Here is a 26,876-nt window from a genome sequence, read left to right on the forward strand (position 1 = left end):
CCCCCCCTTCACTCTCAAAGTCAGACAGTCTCAGCTGGGATCCTCAGGCACTCTCTGTCCTGTTAGCGCAGTCTGTCCTCCTCAAGCTGCTGCAGTCACTCACTGACCTGAGATCAGCTGAACTTGAAAAAATAGCTAAATGAATTGTATTGAGGACTAATCAAACTGCTAAGGCACACCATTTTAACTCTTCCACGCTAGCAAAGATGGGTTTGTATTAGTCTATTTTAGCCCCCCAAAAATTCCTCAATCCTGAATTCCTGAAATAAAAGGGGGATGTGATGCAATAAAAAAGTGCGAAATAAAAAAAGGGAGTATTCCCTGAGTTTATGAGTTATGAATTAGCTAGAAGAACCTTGAAAGGTTGGATCAATCTTATTACAACACAGACCAGATGTGACTTTTTTTTTTTTTTCTGAATATTTGAATTTATTTATACCTACACCCGAATATGCCTGTCATACGAATAATTTGTTCTCTGAGAGGAAACATTATTTCTTATTTGCAAAGGTACTCGCATGCAGGTTACTCGTTTGAGGCAACACAGCTGCAGCACCGAGTCAAACCTTAACGCACCTGATGCTTTAGTTCTTTTTTGGAGGGGGGTGTGGTTGAGCTTATGAGACAGAGCCGATGAATCACCCAGAAAGGTCTTGGTGAATTTAATCAGAGCACAGCAGAGTTTTGCTGGGAGTATTGTGAATTTGTAATGTGACAGAAAAAAAGGGTGAACTTAGTCACCTGAGAGCCATCACTACACAAATGAAAAAACACATTGCACTGACATTTTCACTGACGTATTTCTCATTTGGTGTGCTTCATGGGTGCTGTTGAACCATGTTGTGTTGGTGTTGACTTCAGTGCTTCACTATACCCCCCCACATGTCCAGTGTACCACCTCTCACTAACTTCAAGGGCTAAAAACAGGAGTGTGCCAAAGTGTAAGTACATTCCAATGGAGACATCTATACTGTAACTGCACTGTGACGTTGTATTACTGTCGTTGTTGTGTAAACAATAAGTACTGTAGGTGTCTGGCTTTCTACGAGCTATTGATTGATGTCAAACTATTGCCTTCTTTTGTGATTCTAAATGTGAGACAGACAAAACCGAGTTGATCTAATTCAACATTCCTGCCTTTCATTCCCGAGTTCCTGTCAGTGTGCTGTAGTGTTGTTACTAATCAGGAAGCATCCACTGTGGTCAAGCCTTCTCCCTTTCATCCAACTAAACTACAACTGATACCGCTATTTAACATAATGCAATCTGTATGTATTGTGAATTATTTTGTTAATAAAGGCAATGTTTATATTGTTAAAGGTGAGTTTTTATTACTGAAATGTATACGATTTATATTTACAAATTACATTTTTCAGGTTTTTAAAAAAGGAGCAAAAAATGTAGTTTCCAGAGAAACAGATGAAATATCTGGTGTCTTACAGAGAGACAAATGAAAGAGTTTAAACTGCAGTTGTGTTCCCGTCCTCCGATCCTCTGCAGAGACCCAACGTGTAGGTTGAGAACATCGTTCTTTAGGGGTAGTACTGAACATACCTGGGGGTCACAGAGGGGCTGTCCCACTCAACAGTGCGGACATCTGCGGATCAGACACGCTCTCCTGCTGAGTCACAGCCATGGCCTGACACAGGTACACAGCCAGGATGTGTTTACACTGTGGACAAAAGAGCACAGACTCAGGCCCCGGCCACACAAGGACGAAAACGGCTAAACGCATAGGATTAACGCAAACGCAATCGCAAAAAAGCTTCCGTCCACACGCAATATTCACCGGATAGTGTCTGTCCACACGAGACAGCTCCCTTTAGCTCCAACCGCTGGAGAAGCTGCAGTACATATGCAGGAGCCTGTACGTGGCGCTGTAACTTCCTCCTCCACAAAAGCAGTGAAGAAGCATGGTTATCATGGTTGCTCTTCTGTTTATTCTCCGCGGTGGGGGCCGAGGGAACCGGTCTGTTTCATGCAGCAGCTGATCCAGTAATGAGTGACCCGGCCGACAGTAAAAATAAACATATTTATAACTAGTTTAGGTAGTTTGAGAGGTGTCTCCGTCCTGTCAGATTAGACTTCACTCGCATTTATGTCCATATCGAGAGAAAGATAAATAATCTGAATTCAGTGTGCAGTTTACTTTGACGCAGAGGTGGGGAGAGGTGGGGCTATTGCCTCATCATTATCAGAAAATGATCGTATAGGGCGTACACACGGAGCCGTTGGACCCCCCAGAGCGTTGCGTATGCCGTTCTATCCACCTTGGGACCCGTTATCGTTTCCGCAGTCGTTTAGTGCCGTATTCGGTCGTCCTCGTGTGGCCGAACGGTCTATATGACACTAAACAGTAACGCAAACGACCGTTTTCGTCCTCGTGTGACCGGGGCCTCAGTCATTGAACATCAGTGTGATTAATGGCACAGAGGTGAAGAATGGCGCTTTGGTCATTTCAAGTCAGACTAGAGAGGAGCTGCTGCTGGAAATGTCCCCACTGATTAAACCTCAACACAAGTCATTAGCTACAACTGCAAGGAGTATATCCAATATTGATATCACATTGATTATTATGAGTGTATTATTTTCCTAACGGTGTGTGTTAAACTAGACGTAACTCTTGTAGCTAAATGACGCAAAGGCCTGCAGTCCAGCGTCCGTGTGCATGATTCAGTGAACATGTGTCACTCTTCTCATTACTATCAACATCAACATGTTAATCAGTGACTTATTTCCACCTTCAGCCTATCCATGCATTTTACATGAGATTTCCTCCACACTAACATGCCTGTGGATGAGTGTTTCTACATAAGCAATGAGGCAGAGGGTGGTGGAAAGTATAGAGGACTGTTTACTAGCATCTCCTGTAGACTTATCAGTCTGCTGTGGGAGGGGGGGGGGATCCTTTATCTGACCTCTGACCTACTTGTCAGAGCCGTATGGACCATGTGTTGCCTTATCCAACAATGTTGGAAGTCACAGTGCCCCTGAAGTAACATGATGGCTCCAGAGGAAGAGGACTGTTGAGAGAATGTCTCTTCTCTTGAGCTTTATAAGGTTTTAACTTTGGATTTGCAGGAGCCTTGTTGTGCTTTTTGGTGCTTTGGGATCCCTTCATGTAGTATGTTATATCGGTTTGTGTAAATGGTCTGCAAAGGCTCAAATCCCAAAGTTCCCTCAAGAGGCAGTTTCTCTCACTCCCCCCCGGCCTGAAACGCCTCCATTGTACTCATTTGTTTTCTTCTGAACATAGTGACATCACAATGTAACACTCTGGCTTCTATTGGCAAGCGCTCCTACACATTGTACAGGCTAAGGGGCGAATCATGTCTAAGCTGCTGACCAATCATAACAGAGCAGGCCAGTTAACCAATCAGAGCAGACAGGGCTCTGGTTTCAGACAGAGGGTGAAACGAGGTGCTGCAGCAGAGACCTTCTTGAACATTAAAGCATTTAAACATGTCACAGTGGAGGCACAACATACAAATATGATCCTGAAAATGATACTGCTCCCGTCTTGAAAATCTGATCCACCATGAGCCTTATCTTGCATCTTTGCTTCCACACATGCAACATCACAAAACAACTCCATCTACCTAGATTTAAAAGTTGCAGGAGAGTTTGATGAGGCAGTGAATAGTTCAGTCTGTTTTCATGGGGAATGATTTCAGAGATGCACTCTCATGGTCTCTGTTTCTCACACTGATTTTAGCAGCATCCTCCAGGGAATAAACGTATCCTGATGCTTGAAGCAGTACTTAAAGCAACAGCCGGTCAGATAAAGACACCCCTCGCTGACCAGAACATAACCTGACCACATTACATCTGTTACACATATTTCAACGGGTGCTTTTTTACACTTTTGCCTGGGCGGCAGTTTTCTCCAGGATACACGCATGATTGACAAGACACAATGACTGTGAAACGTTGCAGAGAGTAAATATGCTGCTGTACTAACAATGTATCGCAGATGTGTACTTCTGTTGGTTGGTGTACATATAGAGTTAACACATGCAGAACATTGTGTACGTGCCTCTATGTGTCATCACAAAAAAAAGTTATGAGCTAAATATATTTTTTAAAGTTCATAACCCATTTGGCCTTATTTGAAGAAGATATTACAAATGGGAGAGAAAGTTATTGAAGGGTTATTCTGGGGGCCTGGGTTTCCCAGCACAGGCCGAATAAAGGTGAAGGGTTTATCTGAAGGCACTACTCTAAAACAAAAAAAAGCAAGTTTATTTGTTAATCTCTATTTTTAAGGTCTCTCTAAAGAGCTTGAATCAGGGATGCAAACACAGTATGGTTAAAAAAAGAGAGAACTATTCGAAGCAGAAAAAAAACAGCATAATATACCATCTGACAAAGGCCTGTGCTATAATGCTTCAATTAACTGGCTGTTCTTTATAATATAATCAGATCAATAGGAGACAGAGATGCTAAGTTATAAATAAAGGGTTTTTATTATTATTTACAGCAGAGGTGGGGGAACATTTTCCTTTCAATTTTTACAACATCCTCCGAGGGCCGTACAAATGATTAAACTCAACCGCTGCTTAAAAATACTAAAATCACATCCCATTCATTTCGCCTTCCTTTCATGTTGTGCAAAGAAAAAGCAACCTCTTAATCCAGATATCTTACCATGATTCACGCACGCATGCATGCATGTGCACGGTTGTGGCATGACCACCAAAACAGAAAGATATGAAACGACTTTTTTGTTACTGTAATATAGTATTTTATACCTGTTTTTCATTTAGTCTCTTATTTTTTTATAACTATAATGATCATATCAAGGTGTGCCTTAACCTCACTGAGCTGAGGTTATTTGAGCCTCTCAGTCTGTCAGGAGAGAGCTCTCTTCCACCTGGTTGTAGAAAAGCTCTTTAAATTCGTTAGCATAGCTAGCTAACCAGAGGGGCGCCGTAAGGGGGTGAAAAGTTAGGACGATTCTAAGGGCCCATGACTGACAGGGGCCCCAAACATTTTTAGAACATTAAGAAAAAAAATGTAAGTAACCTTTCATCAATCATCAACAATTAACATTAATATAACGTCAAATTGATAATGTACTCACTAAACTTACGATTCATTTCACTTTTTTTCTTCCAAAAGTTAATTATCCAAAGCCCCTGTACACCCCCCTCTATTTACATGTAATGGTTTGGTCCTGCCTCCAAACGCTGTGTGGGCAGTGGCACCGCACTTTCTAGCAGAGAGTGAGAGCATGTTAGGACCAGGGATGCTAGTATTTACGTGTGTACGATGTCTCAACGACTAACAAAGTCAGGCTTTCAAAAAAGAAGAGAAAGACAAGAGAGAGGGACTAAAGGGCGACAGTATGTCACCCAGTTTTTCAAAAGAAAAGGTGGGTGTGGTCCATGAGTGGTGGAAATTAGTCTGTTAGTTAAGCTTAGTCCATTGTAAATAACAATTGTAATGTTTTGCTGACATTAAGTACTGTTAATATCTTCACAGAAAATGCTGAGGTTTTTCATTTCACTCCTCTTTTAGCTGACATTTAATAAATGCAGGTACATTTTTAGCAGCTATTCATACTAAATCAGTTGTCCCTCCCCCTGGTGCCAGGACCAACAGATCCATCTCTAGGCTCAGCAGCCCTGTCCCCCCATAAGGCTTTGCAGTCTTGCCATGCTGTCCATTGAAAGCCAGTTGGCTAGAAAGCTGGACTTCAAGGACTTGATCAGTGACTTTGCCTGTAAGAAGGCTAGGCACTGGGCTCTTGGTGAGTAAGGCTGAGCCAGGGCTCGTAATAACTGTTAAAGGGCAAGGCTATGGTAACGATATTGGATCACTACACAGAAGATGCATGATGAGAAAAAGACTGAGAACAGGTAATAGGCTCTGATTTAGCACCACCATCAGGGCTTTTCATTTCCATTTCGTTGTCCATTTACACTTTAATACCCGCTTATTTTGTAGTATGTATATTTAATTGAATAATCTGCTGCTTATGTTTTTTTTTTTGTTATAGCATTTTATAAATGATAATATTGGTGTTAATGTTCACTTTATTTTAATTTAAGAGGTCATTTTATTTTTATTTATGAATGTTCCATTCAAAAATGTTATTAAAAAGGCATGTACACCATAAAAGATGACTATTGAGGTCTATTGTCAGGAATGTTAGTGTTATATGAAATAGTGAATTCTACTGCAGCAGAATGTTGCACGTCTGCACAGTGTTATATGTTCACCGCTCAGTGTCAGTAAATATTGTGCAGTTAGTATTGGACTACAAGATAGATGCAAGCCTGTACAGGTAGAGTTATTTAAAGCATGAATGAGTCGGTTGGGTTCTGGAGGTGTGGTTACAGCAATTGTGCTTGGTTGGCGTGGCCTGGCCCTGGTGGTGGGGCCCAATGTGATATATTTTCATGGGGCCCAAAATCCCTGGCGGCGCCCCTGCCAGATGCTAATAACAACAGATCGCCACTGGGCTTACAACTAAAGACACAGCCACGCAAAAACTGCGGCACGGCTCCTTATGGGTACTGCAATATTTGTGCAGGAGCGGCGTTCCGGTGCTCTCCGTCAGCACTACACCACGTGATGACACGTTACGCTCGTGTTGTGTTCAAGGAACCTGTCCTTGGCCAGGAAAAACAGGGACTCGCTTGTTTAATTATTTTGCGGTCTAGATTTCTTAAACATTTTTTGAAGAGAAGTTGGCAGTCCGTGAGTCGGTTCTCCACGAATTACACAGGTCACCCGAATCAGCGTTAAAAAAGCGGGAGGCGCCGAAAAGCGACTAATTTGCATGCATGTTATATTTAAATATAAAATATGGCACATTTTTCCAAGGGGGGAGGCCGGTAGTCTCAGTCTTTTAAAAAATGTAATCTATCATGTAGAAGTAGTTTGGGTTCATTTATTCAAAAATAAAACAATTAAAAAGCATTTCTATGTTGTAGTGTCTGAAATACTGCAATACCTTTTTGAAAGAAAAAAAAACCCACACCTGAAAGTAGCAAAATGATTTCAATCAGAATCTGATCAAATATGCATAAAGAAAAGAAAATTCTCATTAAGCTAAACTTGCCAGCCATATTCTCTAAAGTGTTGAGCCTGTGTGCAGGGGCGGCGCCAGGGGGGAGCTAGGGGGTGCTGAAGCACCCCCCAGGATTGTCAAAGCACCCCCTAAGCACCCCCAAGAAATATATATATTTTTTTTTTTCGAAAAATATTATTATTATTATTTTTATTAAATTAGAAACATTATTGATTACATCAATGCAAATGTGAAACAAACACATTTTTGACCAAAAACATAAAGCCAACACAGGTGATATGATTAGGCCAATGGCCAGCACCCATTCGATTTTTGACCTACCCATAGGCTAAATTACTTTGACACTTGAGTGACTTCCTGTTAGCTAGAGCACCACATTATTTGCTAACAGCAAAGTGAAAGATGGATCGTTTTTTAGTCCTTAAACGTCCACGTGTGGACACTCAATCAAAACCACCTGAAAGCGAGAGGGATTCTGCACATAATAGCCTAGCGTCGTGAGTAGCCGACAAGTAGCTTCTCTGGTCTCTGTGTTTCATTCAAGCTCTGCTCTCTGTGTGTGTGTGTGTGTGTGTGTGTGTGTGTGTGTGTGTGTGTGTGTGTGTGTGTGTGTGTGTGTGTGTGTGTGTGTGTGTGTGTGTGTGTGTGTGTGTGTGTGTGTGTGTGTGTGTGTGTGTGTGTGTGTGTGTGTGTGTGTGTGTGTGTGTGTGTGTGTGTGTGTGTGTGGCACGAGCCATTTTGTGTGCGTGCGTGCGCGAGCGAGAGAGAGAGCTCGCCTCTACCGGAGATCGTTGTGGTTAGCATCTGGTGCTAGCTAACCAAGCTAACGGATATAAGGAGCTTTTTCAACAACAAGGTGGAGGGAGAACTCTCTCCTCCCATACGGATAGTCTCAGATTACCTCAACTCAGGTGAAGTAAAGGACTCTCAGTGTTTAGATAGTTAACTTTAGTCTAGTTATCTCAGTGGGTCTCAAACGGTTTGTTTTAAAAGGGTGTGTGATTTAAAAAATATCTATAAAGAAATAGAAAATCTGTTTACAGTTCTGTGTCATATGGATGTTGAGAGATGTATCCATAGATCTCTTAATGTTGCTCTCAAAGTGCACCAGATTGATGCTTTTAACTTCAATATTTTAAAAAATCTTCCCGGGGGAAACATGCCCCCGGACCCCACTAGAGGAGGTGAGGTCCACCCCCCACTTGTAAAAATAGCACTTTACCCCTGCTTACACCTATATGCCGTGAGCTGATGAGCCTTCATTGTAACAGTCGCGGGTACACTGTGTGTGCGTGTGGGGAGTGTTGTAGCGCTGGTGCATTAATGGGAAACCCTTAATGTTTGAGCACCCTCTATGAAACGTCAAGCTACCCCACAGCACCCCCTAGAGAAAATCTCTGGCGCCGCCACTGCCTGTGTGTAACACTCTGGGACACTCACCAGCGGGCCCTCATTTCTGCGCAGCACGGTGTAAGCAAAGGCCGGGCACGGGCAGTAGTGACAGGACACAAAGCATGTGTACAAACGCCCCGATCCTCCTATCACCTGCAACAGATTAATGCAAAACAAATGTAAATATATGGCAATGCTTGTATTTATGGGCTCAGAACAGTCTCATAATACACACATGCGCACAGAAGGATTCACACTTGTATTTCATGATCCGCAAAAGGATTCACACTTGTATTTCCGGATCCACACTTGTGTTTTTCAATGCACACACAAATGTGTTCCGTTTCATATACATGTAAATAAAATCCAAATACAGAAAAAAGTTTTACATATGTATTTTTGATCCACACATATTTGTTTTCCGTTTAAAACCGCTGCACCTGCAAACACAAACCGCTTTCTGTGCATGGATAGCTGTGCATTCGTGTGTGGGTTTTTTGAGACTCCCCCAGTGTTGCCAACTCCATAGTAAGGAAAGTAGCTATTAGCTGTCAACAAAGTCGTCAGAAGTCCCTACATGACGTCATCGCCTAATTTGCATATCATGTAATCGCGGAAAAAACGTTCCACCCACTTCAAAGATCAACATTTGAAACCACCAGAATAAATCCAGACGACAGTAGATCAGAAATGTCTCTATAAGAAAAAGTAGAAATAGTTTTTAGTAGAAATCTCCCTTACAATAAAGGCAGTATAGTATGCCGTGTGTCATCTCCAATAAATGGCTTCAATCATCCTTTAAACTCGGTTTAATCCCCACTCCTTTCTGTACTTTTGTGAATAGTTTAACTTTAGACTGACATGATGACCTACGTGGATGTTTAGCTTGTCACAGAGAGGCACACACACAGTGGACGAGGTGATTAAGTGACTGAAGCTGTCTCAACGCGGGAGAGTGTGGCTTTCTCCTCTCTGCTCTGACTGCAGCTGAGCTGCTGCGGAAGGCAAAGCTAGTCTGCGCACCTGTGAGTACTATGGGAGGGCTGAGGGGCTCACGGCAGCCGGGCAGCTCGTTAACGGCAGAACAATATGTGAGTCTCCAAACACCAGAAAAGTCCCAATAACACCATTACAAGTCGTTAGATCAGTCGTTAGTCGCTTTTCACGGAAATAAGTAGCCGGAGGGTTTGGAAAGCCGCCAAATGTAACGACAAAGTCGCCAAGTTGGCTGCCCCTGACGGTTAGCCGATTCGTAATTCTATCTATAGCCAATCAGATGTCTCCTCAATTCTAAGCCAATCACATGAGCGCGCCCCCACGAGGGTAGATTTCTTGCGTTCATGACGTAGCGCTTCATGTACGCATTTTGCGCAGTCCGGTAGTGATGGGATTTCCGGCTCTTCTTGGTGAGCCGGATCATTTGGCTCGGCTCACCAAGAAGAGCCGGCTCTTTCGGCTCCCAAACGGCTCTTCAGTTTACCACATATTATACCTTTTAATTCAATCAAATGTAGCCCTATTTTGACTAATGATTTATATGTGTACACATATATCACTTAAATTATTCAATACATCCTTTGTACTGAAGTATTCAAAAGTAAAAATTACATGATTAATATAAATGATTTGCTGTGGCCAATTGTTTTCATTGCATTTACAGACCCGTGTAACTCTCTGATACCACCCAATGAATGCATTGACTTGCTTGTAGAACCACGCTACACAAAACAGATAGCAACACCTATACAAACTATTTAAAAAAGGGGGCTACTGTATCGACCTATATAAACTATATAAATATAGTTTTTTTTTCAAAATACCAAACAGATCCTGCATTTTAGCCATGCCTCATTTCGCTCTATTTCCTCTTTCCAGCGCTGTTTTTGCAGGGGCTGATTCTGTGTGCTGCAGCTGACCACGCCCCCCTGCAGGAGAGGGGAGCATGCTTTAGATCAGCTGCTGGGCTGTCAGAAGAGGGGGAGAAAAAGAGATCTCCGTCCTCCGTGTTTTATTCTTATAGAAGTAAGAAGAGAAGTAATGGGGCAGAAATTCCCTCCTTTTTACGCAGCGGTCAGAAGAGAACATAGACATCAAACGGCGACACATATTCAGTGTGCAGTTACTTTGGCATTAGGGCAGGGATATCTAGATACTTTCCAAGGTTTGACATAATGAATTGTGCTACTTTTAAAGCAAGCAACGATGTTTTCAAATCTGTAATCAAAAAGCTCCTCAAAAACACTATCGAAGCAGTTCCTGCCGTTGCTACGTTAGTTCAAACAGTAACAACGGACTATTTTTCTTAGCGGATGCATGTCAATTTAAATCAATACATAAAACTATTTTTTAAATCAATAAAATCATTTTCTAAATCCATAAAAGCATTTCAATTAATATTGGGAGTCATGTCGTTACTTTGTTGAGAATGTGGCCATGTAATAAGCGGGATAATGTGCACATTGCACAATGTGCCTTCATGCCGATCTAGATCCCTCCGCAAAAAAAAACGGCTCGTTCGCGGGCGAGAGCCGGCTCCCGCCGTTCACTTAAAAGAGCCGGCTCAAAGAGCCGGCTCGTTCGCGACCGACACATCACTACAGTCCGGAGCTGACAGGTCCATGGAGCCTGCCTGCAGGCGCTAATGTCAGGACACCTCCAGTCTCAGTACATTGCCACTTTCCGAACAGGAAATGCACGCAAATACAATCTTTTATATTATCAAGGTACAGCGCCACTTTCCGAACCATTGATGAATACTTGTGTACACAAAAACTGCAGGCAAAACCGTTTTAAATGTGTGTTTCCTGTATGGCGAATATAGCTGCTTTATTTATGTCTGTATGAAGCTGTTGTGAGTTGATTGATTGATTGAAAAGTGTATTAACAGCTTGTATATTGGGTACAGTACAGTACAGCTCAAAACATACAATTGTTAAGGGGATGCAGACCAGAGAAAGACTTTCGTCTTGTTTACATCAGTGTCCCCCATTTCCAATTCATCATATCATTTAAGACAGGGGTGCCCAACCTTTTTTTAACCGAGAGCTGCTTTTAAAGTTGCCAGTCTGCCGAGATCTACCAGTCCAAATAGAGAGGCGTAGCCATTACTGACAGGTAAATACACACTTCTACTTGTATAAAACTGACCTTTGTACGATTAATACTTCATAAAATACTGCAGATCCTTTATCTTACCTCTTTCTAATCTACACACATACAAGTATTTAACTGAAGTTACACAACAGTGTTGTTGATACAGAGTTGGAGTTTATTCACACGTCACATACTACCAGGCCCGGACTGGCCATCGGGAGGACCGGGAGGTTTCCCGATGGCCTGGCCTGGCCTGGCCTGGCCTGGCCTGTTAAGTGGCCTGCTGGCCTGAGGAATTTTTTTATGTATTGTGAACGCAACGCTGCGCAAATGTGGGTCTGACTCTGCCTCACAGAGGGTGACTGGCTGTCTACATGATGTGGCCTGCCGACATGGCCACTTTCATACAGATCATACACTAATGCCCTCGATTGGTCTCGTGTCATTCAAGCTCGGGAGGGTGTGTATGTGTGGCGCGAGCAAGCGAGAGAGAAAGCGCGTGCACTGGTTACGTGTATTGTTGTTGTTAGCATCCGGTGCTAGCTAGCGGCGCTAACGGAATGAGCTGTCGACAAGGTGGAGGAGAGTCCTCTCCAGTCAGACTGAGAGGCTGATAACTACAGCTCAGGTGAGGTAAAGGACTCTGAGTGTTTAGATAGTTAACTTAGTCTAAGTTCTCTGTGGGTCTCAAACGGTTTGGTCACCATTTATGTAAACACATATTTCCATTTGAAGGGGGAGTGATTAGTAAAATATGCATGAATAATACAAAAAAAAAAGTTAACTAGGTGAAAAAAGGTAGGATAAACTTTTAAAAACGTATTGAGAGCCTAAAACTAGTCTTTGCTGCTGCCTCAAAGAGGAGCAGGGGGGAGACGGGTGAGGCTGGTTCAGGAGCCCAGACACACTATGCCATGCTAACTATAAATGAACCAAAAACAAATAAATAAACAAGTTTCAATGTTTTTTCATATTGGATATGGTATGTTATTGGTTATGGCCATGTTCTTATGATTTTATGATTATTTAAATGTATACAGTTCTGTTTCATATGGGTGTAGTCTCTTTATTTCCCCCTCAAAGTGCATCAGATTGATGCATTTAAGTCCAACATTTAAAAAAAAAAAATCTTCCGCGGGGAGCATGCCCCCCGACCCCCCTAGAGGATTTGAGGTCCACCTCCACTTAAAATATGTTCACATGGATAGGTTCCTAAATAGATTTGCACTTTTAAAAAAAAATAGTAACCCATGTCCATATGTTTATTCTGGGGTAGTTTTAAAGTTTATGGCTATCACTATGGGCAGCAATGCTGTAAATATTGACAAATAAATCCAGGAAAATTACACAAAATAAAACTGGTAGTGGCCTGGTTGGGTGTATAATTCCCGGCCTGACTTATTGTCCCAGTCCGGCCCTGCATACTACAGTGGGTGATGTTTTCAAGAAACATTGAACAGTGCTGCCACATACTGTATGACTCTGAACCCTTTCTTTGCCATTATATATATTACAAAAATAATCATCCTCACACTCGGAGTGAAAATTATATATGTTTTGCTTCTGCCATAATTGCGGTCTTGTGTGTGTGCGGACTGTCACTCCTGTTGACACGGACAACGTTAGCGAACTAGTACACTGCCCACTGCTCACCAGCCACGCCCCGACACATGGGGTCACGCTAGCCAATCACAAAGCTTTGATGCGTTCAAGTGCATTATTCTGGCACAGGAAGATTATGTTACAAGACATTAACGATAAAACAGAATATTGTTGTTCTATTTTTAGACACATCTCGCGATCGACTGGGAATCTCCCCGCGATCGACCGGTCGATCGCGATCGACTGGTTGGGCACCCCTGATTTAAGACATATAAGACATATTTGACATACAGATGGCTTATTTATAATTTACATACAGGTGGTTTTTTACATACAGATTGCTTATTTACAATTTTCATTTTAGATGTCGTTCTAATACATCCTAACGGGGCCGGACTGGGACAATAAGTCAGGCCGGGAATTATACACCCCAGGCAGGGGCGGATCTACCGGGGTGGCATGGGGTGGCAACTGCCACCCTAAACAATAGCCTTGGCACCCCAGCTGCCACCCCAGTTGGCATCTTTGTTTTGAAATAAAAGTTGTGGCTCATCGGACATTTATGAGAGAAAATCTCTAATGTCCGAGTGCAAGTGAATGCAGCACAAGACGCGAGTCTTGTAACCCCTCCCCCGTCCCTGGCGCGAGAGTGGAAATATGATTGGTGGCGAATTCACTTGAACGGGGGGACGGCGCAAAACGAGAAGCCTTTCGGACTCAAGTAGACGGAAGGAATGAGGTAGTTGCGGTCTACAATGACAGAGAAGAGACTGTGAAGTTTGGCTGTACTCAGCATTGAATCAAAACGCACTAAAGCTTTAGATCTTAATAAGTTTGTGAGGCGTTTTGCTGAACAACATGGTAATCGCCGCATTCAGCTGTAATAGGCATGCCAACTTCATGCTCTGCTCACGGATGACTCGATGAGCATAACAAACTGTTAAGATGATGACATTGTATGCGTGTATATATTTTTTTATTTGTGGAGGTCTGCCCCCAAAAAACTGTTTTAAGTCCTGAGAAAGTAAAATAAGACGGTGTGTAAAACTACACTGCCCAGACAAAAAAAGTAACCACTTTGATTTAACTAGGCCAGTAGGTAAGAACTTTCCACTGGACAATAACTTACTGCAGCGATGTATATGTTTTAGCTGAATACACGTTTTTTTAACCCCAACTGATGCAGTTAGTCACTTCTTTAATATTTGTTCTTTCTGATGCAAAGTCAAGGTTGTAACTGTATATCAATAATGATATAATTACTTGTTTTTCAAATTTGAAGGAGGGTGAGCAAGCATCTTGATGAACATTCATCATTAACTCCTCCAAAAAATATAGTTTATTCAATAATAAGTGAATATGTGAATCATAACAGTTCTTCACTATATCTGTAAAGCGTCTTTGAGCACCTGTAAAAGCGCTAACAAATTAAATCTATTATTATTATTATTATTTATTAACAGTGATTGACAGCTGATAGGAATAATATGATTGTTAATAGTATCATATTCATTCAGACAAACATCGATGAGACAGTTAATTAATATACTTATTGCAGCAGTCTTCATAGATTTGGTACCCCTGCTGGTCTAAGAGTGAAACCAACTCATTCAGTTAAAATTCATTAAATTACGTCTGCCACCTTATATATGCATATGTAAGGCTTTACTGATGTGCCACAATAATATCACCTATGTCATTGAGTTAAAATATTAATATTGTGGCTTTCCAAGTTAACATTGATTGTAGGGGTGTAACGGTTCACAAACATTTCGGTTCGGTACGTACCTCGGTTTTTAGGTCACGGTTCGGTTCGGTACGTTTTCGGCACAGCAGAAAAAATTATCACAAAACATTAAATATATATTTGTTAATTATTATTAAACTGTGAATAATGTATTCAAATAAATACAAAATATAATAAAATAAACATTAAGGTGCAGCATTTCGATGAACTGAAATAATCTGTATTTGAACTGTACTGTACTAGTACCTAAGCAGCCAGTTTGACATTAGGACTTGCTTGTCATTGTATTTTCATGTTTTTTTAAAGAGAAATGAACTTGTCCACATTGCTTGCTGAAAGGGCAGATCTGCTGGCACTAATAATGTCTCCTGCTGTGGAGAACACCCTCGCTAGGGACAGAGGTAGCAGATACAGCCAGGTAGTGCTTTGCTAACATGGCAACATAAGGATATTTGGCGTTTTTATTAGCTTTGGCTCGGTCTGAACTTTTTGCGAGTGGTGGAGGCTTAAATGCTAGTGGGAGTTGGGTTTGCACTTCAGTCTTTTGGTACCGGTGATATTCACGTTCGGGTGATGCCTTTTCATATGAGTGCAAGTTTGATGTATTGCCAGCCGCGTAACCAATTTTAGTTGAACAATGCCGACAAACAGCTTTGGTTCGGTCCACCTGTCTTTGTCCGTCATCCTTGTACGTAACTGCGAAACCAAAATGTTCCCAAACCGGAGACTTCAATGATGCTGGAGGATTTTCGAGCTCAACTTTATCTGCGTTCGCCATTTCGACAGTTCCTCAAATTACTGACTACATTTGAACGCATCCCTGTGACCAGCTCTCATAGTATGCCTCTCGTCCAATGAAATGACTTGGTCGCTCTATGATATATACCTGAGATTACTTCCAGAAAGTTGTTCATGTTCTCAATTTTTTACTTTTAACGCTATATTCGTTCGGTACACACGTGTACCAAACCGAAGGGCCCGTACCGAATAATTTCAGTACGGGTATGTGTACCGTTACACCCCTAATTGATTGATATGATTGCGATTTAAATCAGCATATACTTCTGCCAGGGGATGCCACCCCTCAAAATCTCCTGCCACCCTCTTGCCACCCCATGAATATTTGTCTAGATCCGCCCCTGACCCCAGGCCACTACCAGTTTTCTTTTGTGCCATTTTCATGGATTTATTTGTCAATATTTACAGCGTTGCTGCCCGTAGTGATAACCCTAAACTTTAAATCTACTACCCCAGAATAAACATATGGACATAGGTTACTATTTTTAAAAAAAAGTGCAAATCTATTTAGGAACCTATCCATGTGAACATATTTTAAGTGGAGGTGGACCTCAAATTCTCTAGGGGGGTCCGGGGGCATGCTCCCCCGGTAAGATTTGTTTTTAAATGTTGGACTTAAATGCATCAATCTGGTGCACTTTGAGGGGGAAATAAAGAGACTACACCCAAACAGAACTGTATACATTTAAATAATCATAAAATCATAAGAACATGGCCATAACCAATAACATACCATATCCAATATGAAAAAACATTGAAACTTGTTTATTTATTTGTTTTTGGTTCATTTATAGTTGTGAGTGTGTCTGTGCTCCTGAACCAGCCTCTCCTGTCTCCCTCCTCCTCTTTGAGGCAGCAGCAAAGACTAGTTTTAGCTCTCAACAAGTTTTTAAAGTTTATCTTACCTTTTTTCACCTAGTTAACATTTTTTTTTGTTATTATTCATGCATATTTTACTGATCACTCCCCACTCAAATGGAAATATGTGTTTACATAAATGGTGACCAAACCGTTTGAGACCCACTGAGAACTTAGACTAAGTTAACTATCTAAACACTCAGAGAGTCCTTTACCTCACCTGAGCTGTAGTTATCAGTCTCTCAGTCTGACAGCAGAGGACTCTCCCTCCACATTGTTGACAGCTCATTATATCCGTTAGCGCAGCTAGCTATCACCAGATGCTAACAACAGCAATACACGTAACCGGTGCGCGCGCTTTCTCTCTCGCTCGCTCGTGCCACACATACACACACCCTCCCGAGCTTGAATGACACGCAGAGACCAATCGAGGGCATTAGTGTATGATCTGTATGAAAGTGGCCATGTGGGCAGGCCACATCATGTAGACAGCCAGTCACCCTCTGTGAGGCAGAGTCAGACCCACATTTGTGCAGCGTTGCGTTCACAATACATACATACAAAAAAACATTCCTCAGGCCAGCAGGCCACTTAACAGGCCAGGCCATCGGGAAACCTCCCGGTCCTCCCGATGGCCAGTCCGGGCCTGCATCCTAACCGGACATTTAAGACATACCAAGTCTACAGATATACAGTTAGTAACAGAGTCTAAAATGCGAATATATACATAGATGGGGGGGGGGAAGCTGTCCATTGTACGACAGGTTGAGATTTGTACCATTACCGGGGCCAGTTTTGCAATGCTCTCCCCCGAAGGTGCTCTTTAAGAGAGGTTTTGAAGGTAAGTATAGTTTTACTTTACTTTACGGTTGTGGGAAGAGCATTCCACCTTCATGTGGCATAATTGCGAAACGTGTATTCCCCCTTTTTTGTGCCAAATCTGGGTTTCACATGATTTGTGGAGCTCCCTCTGGTGTTATGATCATGGTATTCCTTGACCTTTGGGAAGAATTTTGACATGTACGTGGGTACCATAGAGGTGTAGTGGATCTTGTAGACCAGGCCCATTGCAAGTAGCTGTACTCTGTCATCTACTCTAAGCAGTGAGTGTGGAGGGAGCAGCTACAGGTTAGCTTAGCCTAATCGATCAGTGCACTACGAAGCCAGTGCTAGACAGTGAACTGTCAACGGGGGGAGCCCCGCCGGTCATTATCGGCCGATATTCACTCTTAATAGTTTGATCGGTGCTCTCTATAAAGGCCGATCAGGAGAGCTGGATCTGATCGATATGGACATAAACGCGAGTGAAGTATAACCGGACACGAGAGAGAGATCAGATCATCTGCTGAGTCTGACGGAGACCAGTGCTGGAATTGGGCCGGTACTCACCGGTACGCAGTACCGGCACTTCTGGTTCTGACCCATGGAGTACCGGCACTTCTTGCTCAGTACCGGCATGCTGGCGGTACTCCGGTACTCATGCACCGTGCCAGTACTCAACACTCTCCCGCCGTTCTTATTATATATCCATATATATATATACAGCCGCCCGGTACTCGGTAGATGCGTCATGAGGTGCCGAACGGACATTCTCATCGCTCTAACCGCTGGAGTTTCACAGCGGCTGTCAGCTGTTTACTCCTGTCATTCAAACAGAACGTGCTGGAGAGGGGGCGGGGCTTATCTTCTCCATGTAAATACTGTGGTGGAAACGACTATGTCAAAATTAACCTATTTGACCGTGATTTAATAGTAATACACGTTTCAAAATAATAATAATAATAATGCCGAAGTAACAACATACTGAAAACTGTTAGTAAAACCATGTTTTAATGCTTTACAATTTACATACCTAGATGCACGTGTGTTGTGTTTATGCAGTGCAACTCCCACCCAGTGGGTGGCTATGTAGAGTGATAGAACAGAGCAGGCACGCCCCCGAGAGAAGGAAAGCAAGTCACGTCACAAATTAGCATTTCTAAAATGTTAGCGTGGATTAATAAAAGTGCAAAAGACAGCGGTTGTCGCCGGAAGAAACTTCAAATACAGAGAATGCTGTGCCTGTGTTGGAAATTGTGTCTGATGGGGAGCTTTCTTTGGTTGATCCTCCTGCTCCAAGTTCTAGTGCATTAGCATTAGCACTAGCTCCGCCGCCTCCTCCAGAGCCTCTAACGTTAGCTGCTGCTGGCGCAACTGCCACCACCAACACCGGGCAAAGCGATGCACCTGACTGCTGGACAACGGACCAGGTGCAATATTTTTGCAAGACCAATGCATGGCTCCTTCTTAAAGATAAGAAGCTAGGATGTCGGATATGCAGAGATGTCAAATCTTTGGGAATACACACTGGACAAGGACTGAAACTGTCAACTGAATGGGGTGAGTGTGCAGTGTCTCATTTCGGTGTTGACAAGGGCAAACAACAAGCTAGCCTGAGAAAAAAAATCAAAGAACATAAAGAATCACAAGCCCATGTAAAAGCTGCTGACATCCTTACATCTGCTTCACGTGAAACTATTCAACATCAAGTGCAGTCTATGCATACATCTGAATTAGACACCACTATCAGAGTTTTTCGAACGGCATATAAAATTGGCAAACATAGCCGGCCATTCACAGACATGCCAATTGATTTGAATGTACAGAAACTGAATGGGCTGAACGTGGGCAGGGTTTTGCACTCCAATAAAACCTGTGGCGAAATCATCGACCACATAGCTCATGAGCTGAAGAAAAATAGCAAAAGACATTACAGAAAACCAAAGCAAACTCTGTGTTTTGGTCGATGAATCTACCACTATTAGTGGTAAAACGGTGCTTGTTGTGTGTCTACGCTCAGCATTAGCTGATGCTGAGCCCGAAACGTTTTTTTGGGAGCTGATCGAGTTGGATGGAACAACGGCTGATGACATCACAAAGGCGTTAATGGAGTGTGTTGGAAGAGATTTTAACGAGGACTTTTTAGGTCAGTGTTTCGTTTCTTTTGCATGTGATGGGGCTTCAGTCATGCTAGGGAAGAGAACAGGCGTTGCTACCCAGTTGTGTAGTAAATTCCCAAGCCTGTTTGTGTGGCACTGCTCCAATCATCGTCTAGAGCTGGCAGTTGGGGATGTGGTCAAGGAGGTCTCAGGGCTCAATCATTTCCAGATCTTTTTTGACAAACTCTATTCCTTGTTCCATGCCTCCCCCAAAAATCAGAGGCAGTTAGCGCAGTGTGCGCAAGCAGTCGGACAGCGTCTCCTGGTGATAGGGCGTGTTTTGTCCATCCGCTGGGTGGCTTCAAGTGAAAGGAGCGTCAGAGCAGTCCGGGAAAACTACCGAGTGCTTCATGATCACTTCACAAATGCTGCAAACGACACGAGCAGGGATTCCAGAGACAGAGCAAAGTACAAGGGCCTGGATGATGTGCTCACATCTGCAACGTTTGTCAGCAATCTGGGACTGATGTACGATGCGCTCACAGAGCTCAGCGACCTCTCTCGGCAACTCCAAAAAAGAGAGATGACACTGCCTACAGCAGATAGGCTCTTAACTCGAGAAATACGAGTTTTTGAATCCATGGTCACCATGCCTGGCCCACACATGACTACAGTTCATACAGCTCTAGCTGAGAAGTCCTTCAAGGGTGTTGCCCTGCGTGAGAATGGCAGGCTTGTACAGATTCATGCAGGTCAGTTTTTCCGCAGTATGGTAGAGAATCTGAGACACAGAATGACTTCCAAAACCTCCTCTCATGTCAGCACAAGAGAAATCCCATTACATGGCCGGGAGGCCCGGGACAATCAGCTAATCCAGGACATGAAAGTTATCCATCCTGGAAGTTGGCCTGAAGAGGAGTTAGACGTACAGTATGGGGACGTAGAGGTGCTACGTTTGTGCGAAGTGCTGAAAGTGGACAGAAGAGAGACTGTTCAGGGCTTTCGCGAATACAAGGAAACCAGGGCATCCCGTACACCTGCTGCCATGGAGCCTCTACTGAAAGCAGTCCGAACCATCGCTGTCTCCACTAGTGAGTGTGAGCGGGCATTCAGCTGCATGAACGATATCCTTACTGCAAAAAGGAATGCTCTCTCTGTCAGCCGACTGTCCAGCCTGGTTTTCATTAAATGTAATGGACCATCACTAGGACAGTTCAATCCGGAACAGTATGTGAGGTCCTGGCTGGCAAAGGGAAGGAGAAGTGCTGATGAAAGAGCCTGTCCAGCTCCAGCCCCTGATACTGATGTCCCCAAGGCCTTCTGGAGCCTTTTCTAACAATGTGAAGTATATTGCAAAGCAGCTCACCCAGTGAGAAGACTTTTGGCATAATGTGCCGATTTGTACAGATCCTGGAGATAGAAGGACTTCAGACCAACCAGGGAGTTATCTGATCAGCTTGGTGTTCAATGTAACTCTTTACCATGGCTCAGACTTTGTTACTTGCAGTTACAGTTTCTCATTTTAGATTGTGCAAATTTTGCATTTGTTTTTACATGTTCTTTGTTCATGCTCTTTATCATTTTTCTGAGTTGGAAAGTTAGATTGCATCATAGTTTACTTTATACATATTTGTATTCTTCAGTGGTGAAGTATATTGTAAAGCAGCTCAGCCATGTAAGAAGACTTTTGGCACTTTTTCGTTTTTCGTTTTCTGAGTTGGAAAGTTAGATTGCATTCAAAATGTACAGAAATACTTAATTTTGTTAAAGCTTTTTATAAAAAATGCTTCTGACCAGAGCTTTGTTTCCTTGTCATTAATGTTGAACACCACCAGAGGGGCTCTCACCTGAAAGATCTCTGCTTCATGTGTCTTCAGCAGAAGATCTAGACTTTGATTGCTATATTTTCAGTTAATATTGACCTTACTGAGCTTTAGCCATATCCGCTGCCTATCATAAAAAATGTTAAGTACAGTGAACCTTTCTAAAATATACAGTAGTAAAGAGACAAACCCACCAGCATTATAGTAGCCAAATTCTTGTTTGTGGGCTGTATATATAAAATTGACTTGAAAAAGTTGCTGATTTTAGAGTACTGGCACCTTTTTCATTCCAATTCAAGCACTGACGGAGACACGCAGCTCTGCATGATCACCTGAAGCTCCGCCCTCTGTTTAGCGAGCTGACCGGACAGCGCAAAATGCGTATAGTGTCATGAACGCAATAAATCATACCCTCGTGGGGGCACGCTCATGTGATTGGCTTAGAATGAAGTAGGGCTGTGCAATTAATCGTATTTTAATCGCGATTACGATTATGGCTTGCGACGATTAGGAAAACAGCATAATTGACCAAATACGATTATTTTTGCTGGGTGCGCTTTCGCCCCTCCCTAAAAGCCCACTCGGCCACGTGGGAGTGACATGTGTTGTGAGTGTTCAGCGCAAGCGAAGATGTCAGAACAAGAGCAGCAACTAGTTAAAAAGAAGGGTCGCGGAGAGATTCCCAGTCGATCGCGAGATGTGTCTAAAAATAGAACAACAATATTCTGTTTTATCGTTAATGTCCTGTAACATAATGTTCCCGTGCCAGAATAATGCACTTGAACGCATCAAAGCTTTGTGATTGGCCGGCCTCACCCCATGTGTCCGGGCGTGGCTGGTGAGCAGTGCACTAGTTCGCTGAGGTTGTCCGTGTCAACAGCATGGATGGTCAACAGGAGTGACAGTCCGCACACACACAAGACCGCAATTATGGCAGAAGCAAAAAAGCCCAAAATATATAATTTTCACTCCAAGTGGGAGGATCATTATTTTTGTATCTATTCCAATTCAAAGTCCATCTGTCTCATCTGCAATGCGAGCGTGGCTTTATCGAAGAAGGGTAATTTAGGAGCGGCATTTCAAAACAGTGCACAAACGCTACGAGACGGAATTCCCTCCTAATTCTGCCCTATGCTCCAAAAGGGGAGGGGCCTGAAAGGACAGCTAAATGCACAGCAGTCCATTTCCACCAGGCCCAACAACAAGAGCAAGGCTGCTACCAGAGCATCTTATCGTGTCAGTCACGTTCTTGCGAAACACATGAAGTCTTTCGAAGACGGCGAAGTTGTGAAAGAAGCTTTCCTGGAGGCTGCGACGCGCTTTTGAGGGACAGTAAAAATAACAGCAGCATTTCAACAGGTTTTTGATATAATAAAAACTCAATTTAGATACCGTTATTAATCTGCTGTAAGTTTTAGTTTGTTTGAATTTATTCATGATAATTATTGTACAAAATGGTATAAGAATGCAAACATTAAGATCTGTTCTGTTTAAATTGATTATAGTCTATCAGTTCAGAAACTAGTGTTGCATGCATCCTATTTTAAAGGCATTTCTTGTTATACTCTAATAAAATGCAACAAAAAATGGGTTTGATTCTATTAATGTTGTCTTTTTTATTGCACTTTGGCAGCAGATTCCTGTGTAGCTTCAGATCTGAGTTGTCTTATTAGTAAGCCTAATTTATACTTTTGTAGCAACACTATTTTTATATAATGGCAAAGAAAGGGTTCTTCAGAGTCTTTTATTTTTTTCCTGTGTCATATGTGGCAGCACTACCACAAGTTCCTCTTCAGAGAGGGTCTTCAGTACAGGTGGCAATATTGTCACCTGTCTGCGCTCATCTCTGAAACCAGACCATGTAAACAGGCTGGTATTTCTTGCAAAAAATCTTTAAGAGATGACATGAGCAGCCCTACCAGCATTTGCCATGGTGGCCTAAACATTTTTATTTGGTCTTAAATTGTAGTTCAACATTTATTTCCTGTTACTTCTGGACCATGACGGTTGGCCAGCCTTCAACGTTTAACTGAGTGGAATATGTTGAATATGTTTTACCAAAATGTTGGCTATGTTAAGGAGTTTTCAGTAGGTTGTGACAGTGCACTGCAACACATTTGATTTAATTTATTTTGGTCTAATTTATTTTTATTTATCATATTAATATATGTTTAGTATGGTTTTGGAAGTGCGCTCCAACACATTTATTGATCTTGTTTATTGGTAAAATATTATTTGTTTTAAAGTTCAATAAATGGTCAATGAATAATCGTCAAAATAATCGTGATATCAATTATTGACCAAATAATCGTGATTATGATTTTTGCCATAATCGCACAGCCCTAGAATGAAGGAGACATCTGATTGGCTATAGATAGAAAAAATTACAAGTACGAATCGGCTGACCGTCAGGGGAGTCTCAAAAAACACGAATGCACAGCGATCCGTGCACAGAAAGCGGTTTGTGTTTGCATGTGCAGCGGTTTTAAACGGAAAACAAATATGTGAGGATCAAAAATACATATGTAAAACTTTTTTCTGTATTTGGATTTTATTTACATGTTAAACGGAACACATTTGGGTGTGCATTGAAAAACACAAGAGTGAATCCTTTTGCGGATCATGACATACAAGTGTGAATCCTTCTGTGTGCATGTGTGTATTATGAGACTGTTCTGAGCCCATATATATTGGCCTTATTTGAAAGATCATTGACAGAGATAAACGTGGGCGGTTTATTTATGATGGAGAATGTTCACCGATTAGGATCACAATGCTGTTTTTATTGGCCGTGCGTGTGGCCGCTGAGGAGCAGTGTAGACAGTAAAGGCATGAAGAAAAACAAGATCATTCCTGGATACCAAATGTCTCTCAGCTAGTCGAGACATGAAAGGAGTCAGCCATTTCTCCTCTACTGTATCTCTCTCCACAACCTTAACCATGACTGCTGGATCAAACCCAGTTGTTTTGTTTTGTTGTTTTTGCCTGTCCTTGTTTGTCTACCCCTATACATTCATGGTCTACCCCCCTCCCTCACACTGTAAAGCGTCTTTGAGTCCGAGAAAAGCGCTATAAAATTATAATTTATTATTATTATTATTAGTTTACTCACCTCAAATTTTTAAATCAACTAACTGTATCGGCGTAATACCAAATGTCAAAGTGATAGAAGTGTTTTGTTGTAATTTCCGATAATTTCAAGATCTCTATGAAGTCTTCTGCAGAGAGATGAGAAAGATGATGTCATCTGCAGACGAGCCCTGCAGCTGCTTGTGTGTGAAATAAAACTTCACACATTATGTAAGAAGTCATGGTATTTTACTGGGATATGAGTATGTATTCTAATCTACACCACAGCTGTAAGCTATCACGTCACATAAACTGATTCGGATGGAATATCTCAAAGAGTGTGTTACCGTTTCAGGGTCACAGCACATGCTAAAGACATGATTTTAAATCCTTATTCTTCAATTTCCAGTTCTGTTAAAAAGGGATTTTACAGTCCCTGAAATATCCCAACTACAGTTATGGTAAAACATACTTCATACTTTATTCCCTGAGGGTAATTTAGATTTCATAACACTTGCTCCTTTTAAGTATAAAAGAAAAATATTTTAAAAATAAATATTAGTACAAACATAAAGAAGTGCACATTCTATGACAACATATAACAACAATAAGTATGTGTATTAATAACATTTAAGATATGAATGCAGAAAACCAGATTTTTAACCTGATCATTTTGAGTGGACTCTCGTTTTTAATGTTTCATAAAAGTGACAGAAAGCCGGTTGAGGTTGCTTCCACCATCAACATCATTTCACATTAGGTATGTTGAGGAAACAAGATAGAGACGATGCATTTTTAAACAAGCCGTACGTAGTTCACTCCCAGCCATAGACAGTGATCTAAGTCTCGTCCTGATGCACATGACACATGAGGACATTATGTCTTTGGATTAGCTTGACACTGCACAATAACTAATGCCTCCCAAGATGACAAAGCTGGCTCCATTATTCTCCAGAGCTCGGATAAATCACCTTTCCCTGTGACCTACGAAAGCAAAAAACGTCTTCAACGTGACACTTAATTATAAATAAGACATAAAGAGAGACAAATACATGGGCTTAAAGCACCTCAGTGCGGGTGAATAAAGCTCCATGCACTGCAGGATGGAAACAGTACGACTGTGGAGACCGAGCCAAGGACCTCTGCTGCTCCAAAGAGCCAGGTTTATTGAAAACCAGCTCACACTATGGGCCTTTTTGTTGTAAGCAGTCATCATAGATTATGTGGCTCTGCTGCAGCTCACACCGCAAACTGAAGGCTTGCACTGCCTGGCAGGTATCCAGGTCTCCCTCAAAACGACACTATACATCCAGATCAGCCATTCAGACAGTCACTGCGGAAGGAACAGTTAAAGCCTCGGCAAAGCTCTGAAATGCTGGCTCACACAGGAATACTTTTTGGGAGAGTTGGCAGCAGACAGAGGGCGGTCCAAAGTCCTGGCGCTCTGTCCCTGGTTCCACACCACTAAGGCTTCAGGGAAGTGTAAAGCTCTGGGAAGCGATTAAGACTCACAACCACTGCATCTGTTCTCCAGCACACTGTATAAAGACTGGGATGACTAATTCAAGAATTGCCTGTCTCTCATGGGAGTGCTGATGAACTACCTCCAGTGCTAAAAAGCCTTCCACATAAACTTTGTTTTGCGTTCCTGTCACAGGACTGTGGTTTGGAAACGTAATGCCCCTGGAGAAGGTGTATTGAAGTACTGCCACATCAGTACCAGGCATTTGCATTAGTACTGCATCCTTACTTCCCCTCTCATCACCTAATCAAGTTATTTCTGCTGTTTGCCACAGACAAACAAGATCAGGAACAGAGACTTATCAACGATTTCAAACTAAATATAGGGTGCTGAAAAGTTCTCTTCATTCATATATAAGGATGGGAACATTAGCCGAATTTCTATTATCGGGAACATTTGTGAATATCTTAATAGAATATCTTTTTATCATGTCAGAAAAAACAGGCTCACCCAATAGTGCTTTTCTAAAACCTAGAGATATTTAACGTACAACTCTATTGAAAATAGCTAATTTATAAAATGTGATCAAGATGTTTGCAAATATTTGGCTTTTTTTAACTCTGATCTTTTATAAATCAATGATGAAAATAGTCAAAAAATTACAATCAACAACTTAATCAATACCATACTGTCCTCAACAGCAACCTCAATATTTAGTTGTGTATAAAACAAAACACACGATGTTTGTGTCCATACAGCTGGAGTCTTAATATTGTTGGGCATACATTATTCACTACTTCTGTTTATTAAAAGCAAACCATAACACATGAAAGGTCAATGAATGTTAAGAATGAGATATGGTTAAAATATCCCATTGGTTAAATGCCATTCTTTCTTTAAATATTATTTTATTTTGAAGAAGTAGGAGCCTGGACAACATATCTTTTTGATTTATCCAATGTTTCAAGATGTCTCTCACATTGCCAAATTGGCACACAAGTCACAACACTTCCAGTGAACTCAATATTGTCTATGAATATAGTTTATTCCACAAATGGGTTTAATTTCTGGAAAC

General features: G+C 42.0%; 1 protein-coding gene across 2 annotated transcripts in view; it reads right to left on the minus strand.

The window, feature by feature from the left end:
• Window positions 1–26,876, minus strand: part of zswim7 (zinc finger, SWIM-type containing 7) — a 60,571-nt gene that overhangs the window by 28,333 nt on the left and 5,362 nt on the right. The window contains exons 4-5 of one of the 2 annotated variants that reach the window (XM_034232993.1): window positions 8,480–8,584; window positions 1,555–1,672 (exon numbers count right to left, since the gene is read on the minus strand). In XM_034232993.1, the coding sequence (XP_034088884.1) occupies window positions 1,562–1,672; window positions 8,480–8,584 (216 nt within the window). In that variant the 3' untranslated portion in view covers window positions 1,555–1,561. Of the gene's footprint in view, window positions 1–40; window positions 1,673–8,479; window positions 8,585–26,876 lie in introns of those variants that run through there. The other variant, XM_034232991.1, reaches the window with a different exon arrangement.

This window comes from Gymnodraco acuticeps, unplaced genomic scaffold (assembly GCF_902827175.1).
Source record: "Gymnodraco acuticeps unplaced genomic scaffold, fGymAcu1.1, whole genome shotgun sequence".
Taxonomy (NCBI): Eukaryota; Metazoa; Chordata; class Actinopteri; order Perciformes; family Bathydraconidae; genus Gymnodraco; species Gymnodraco acuticeps.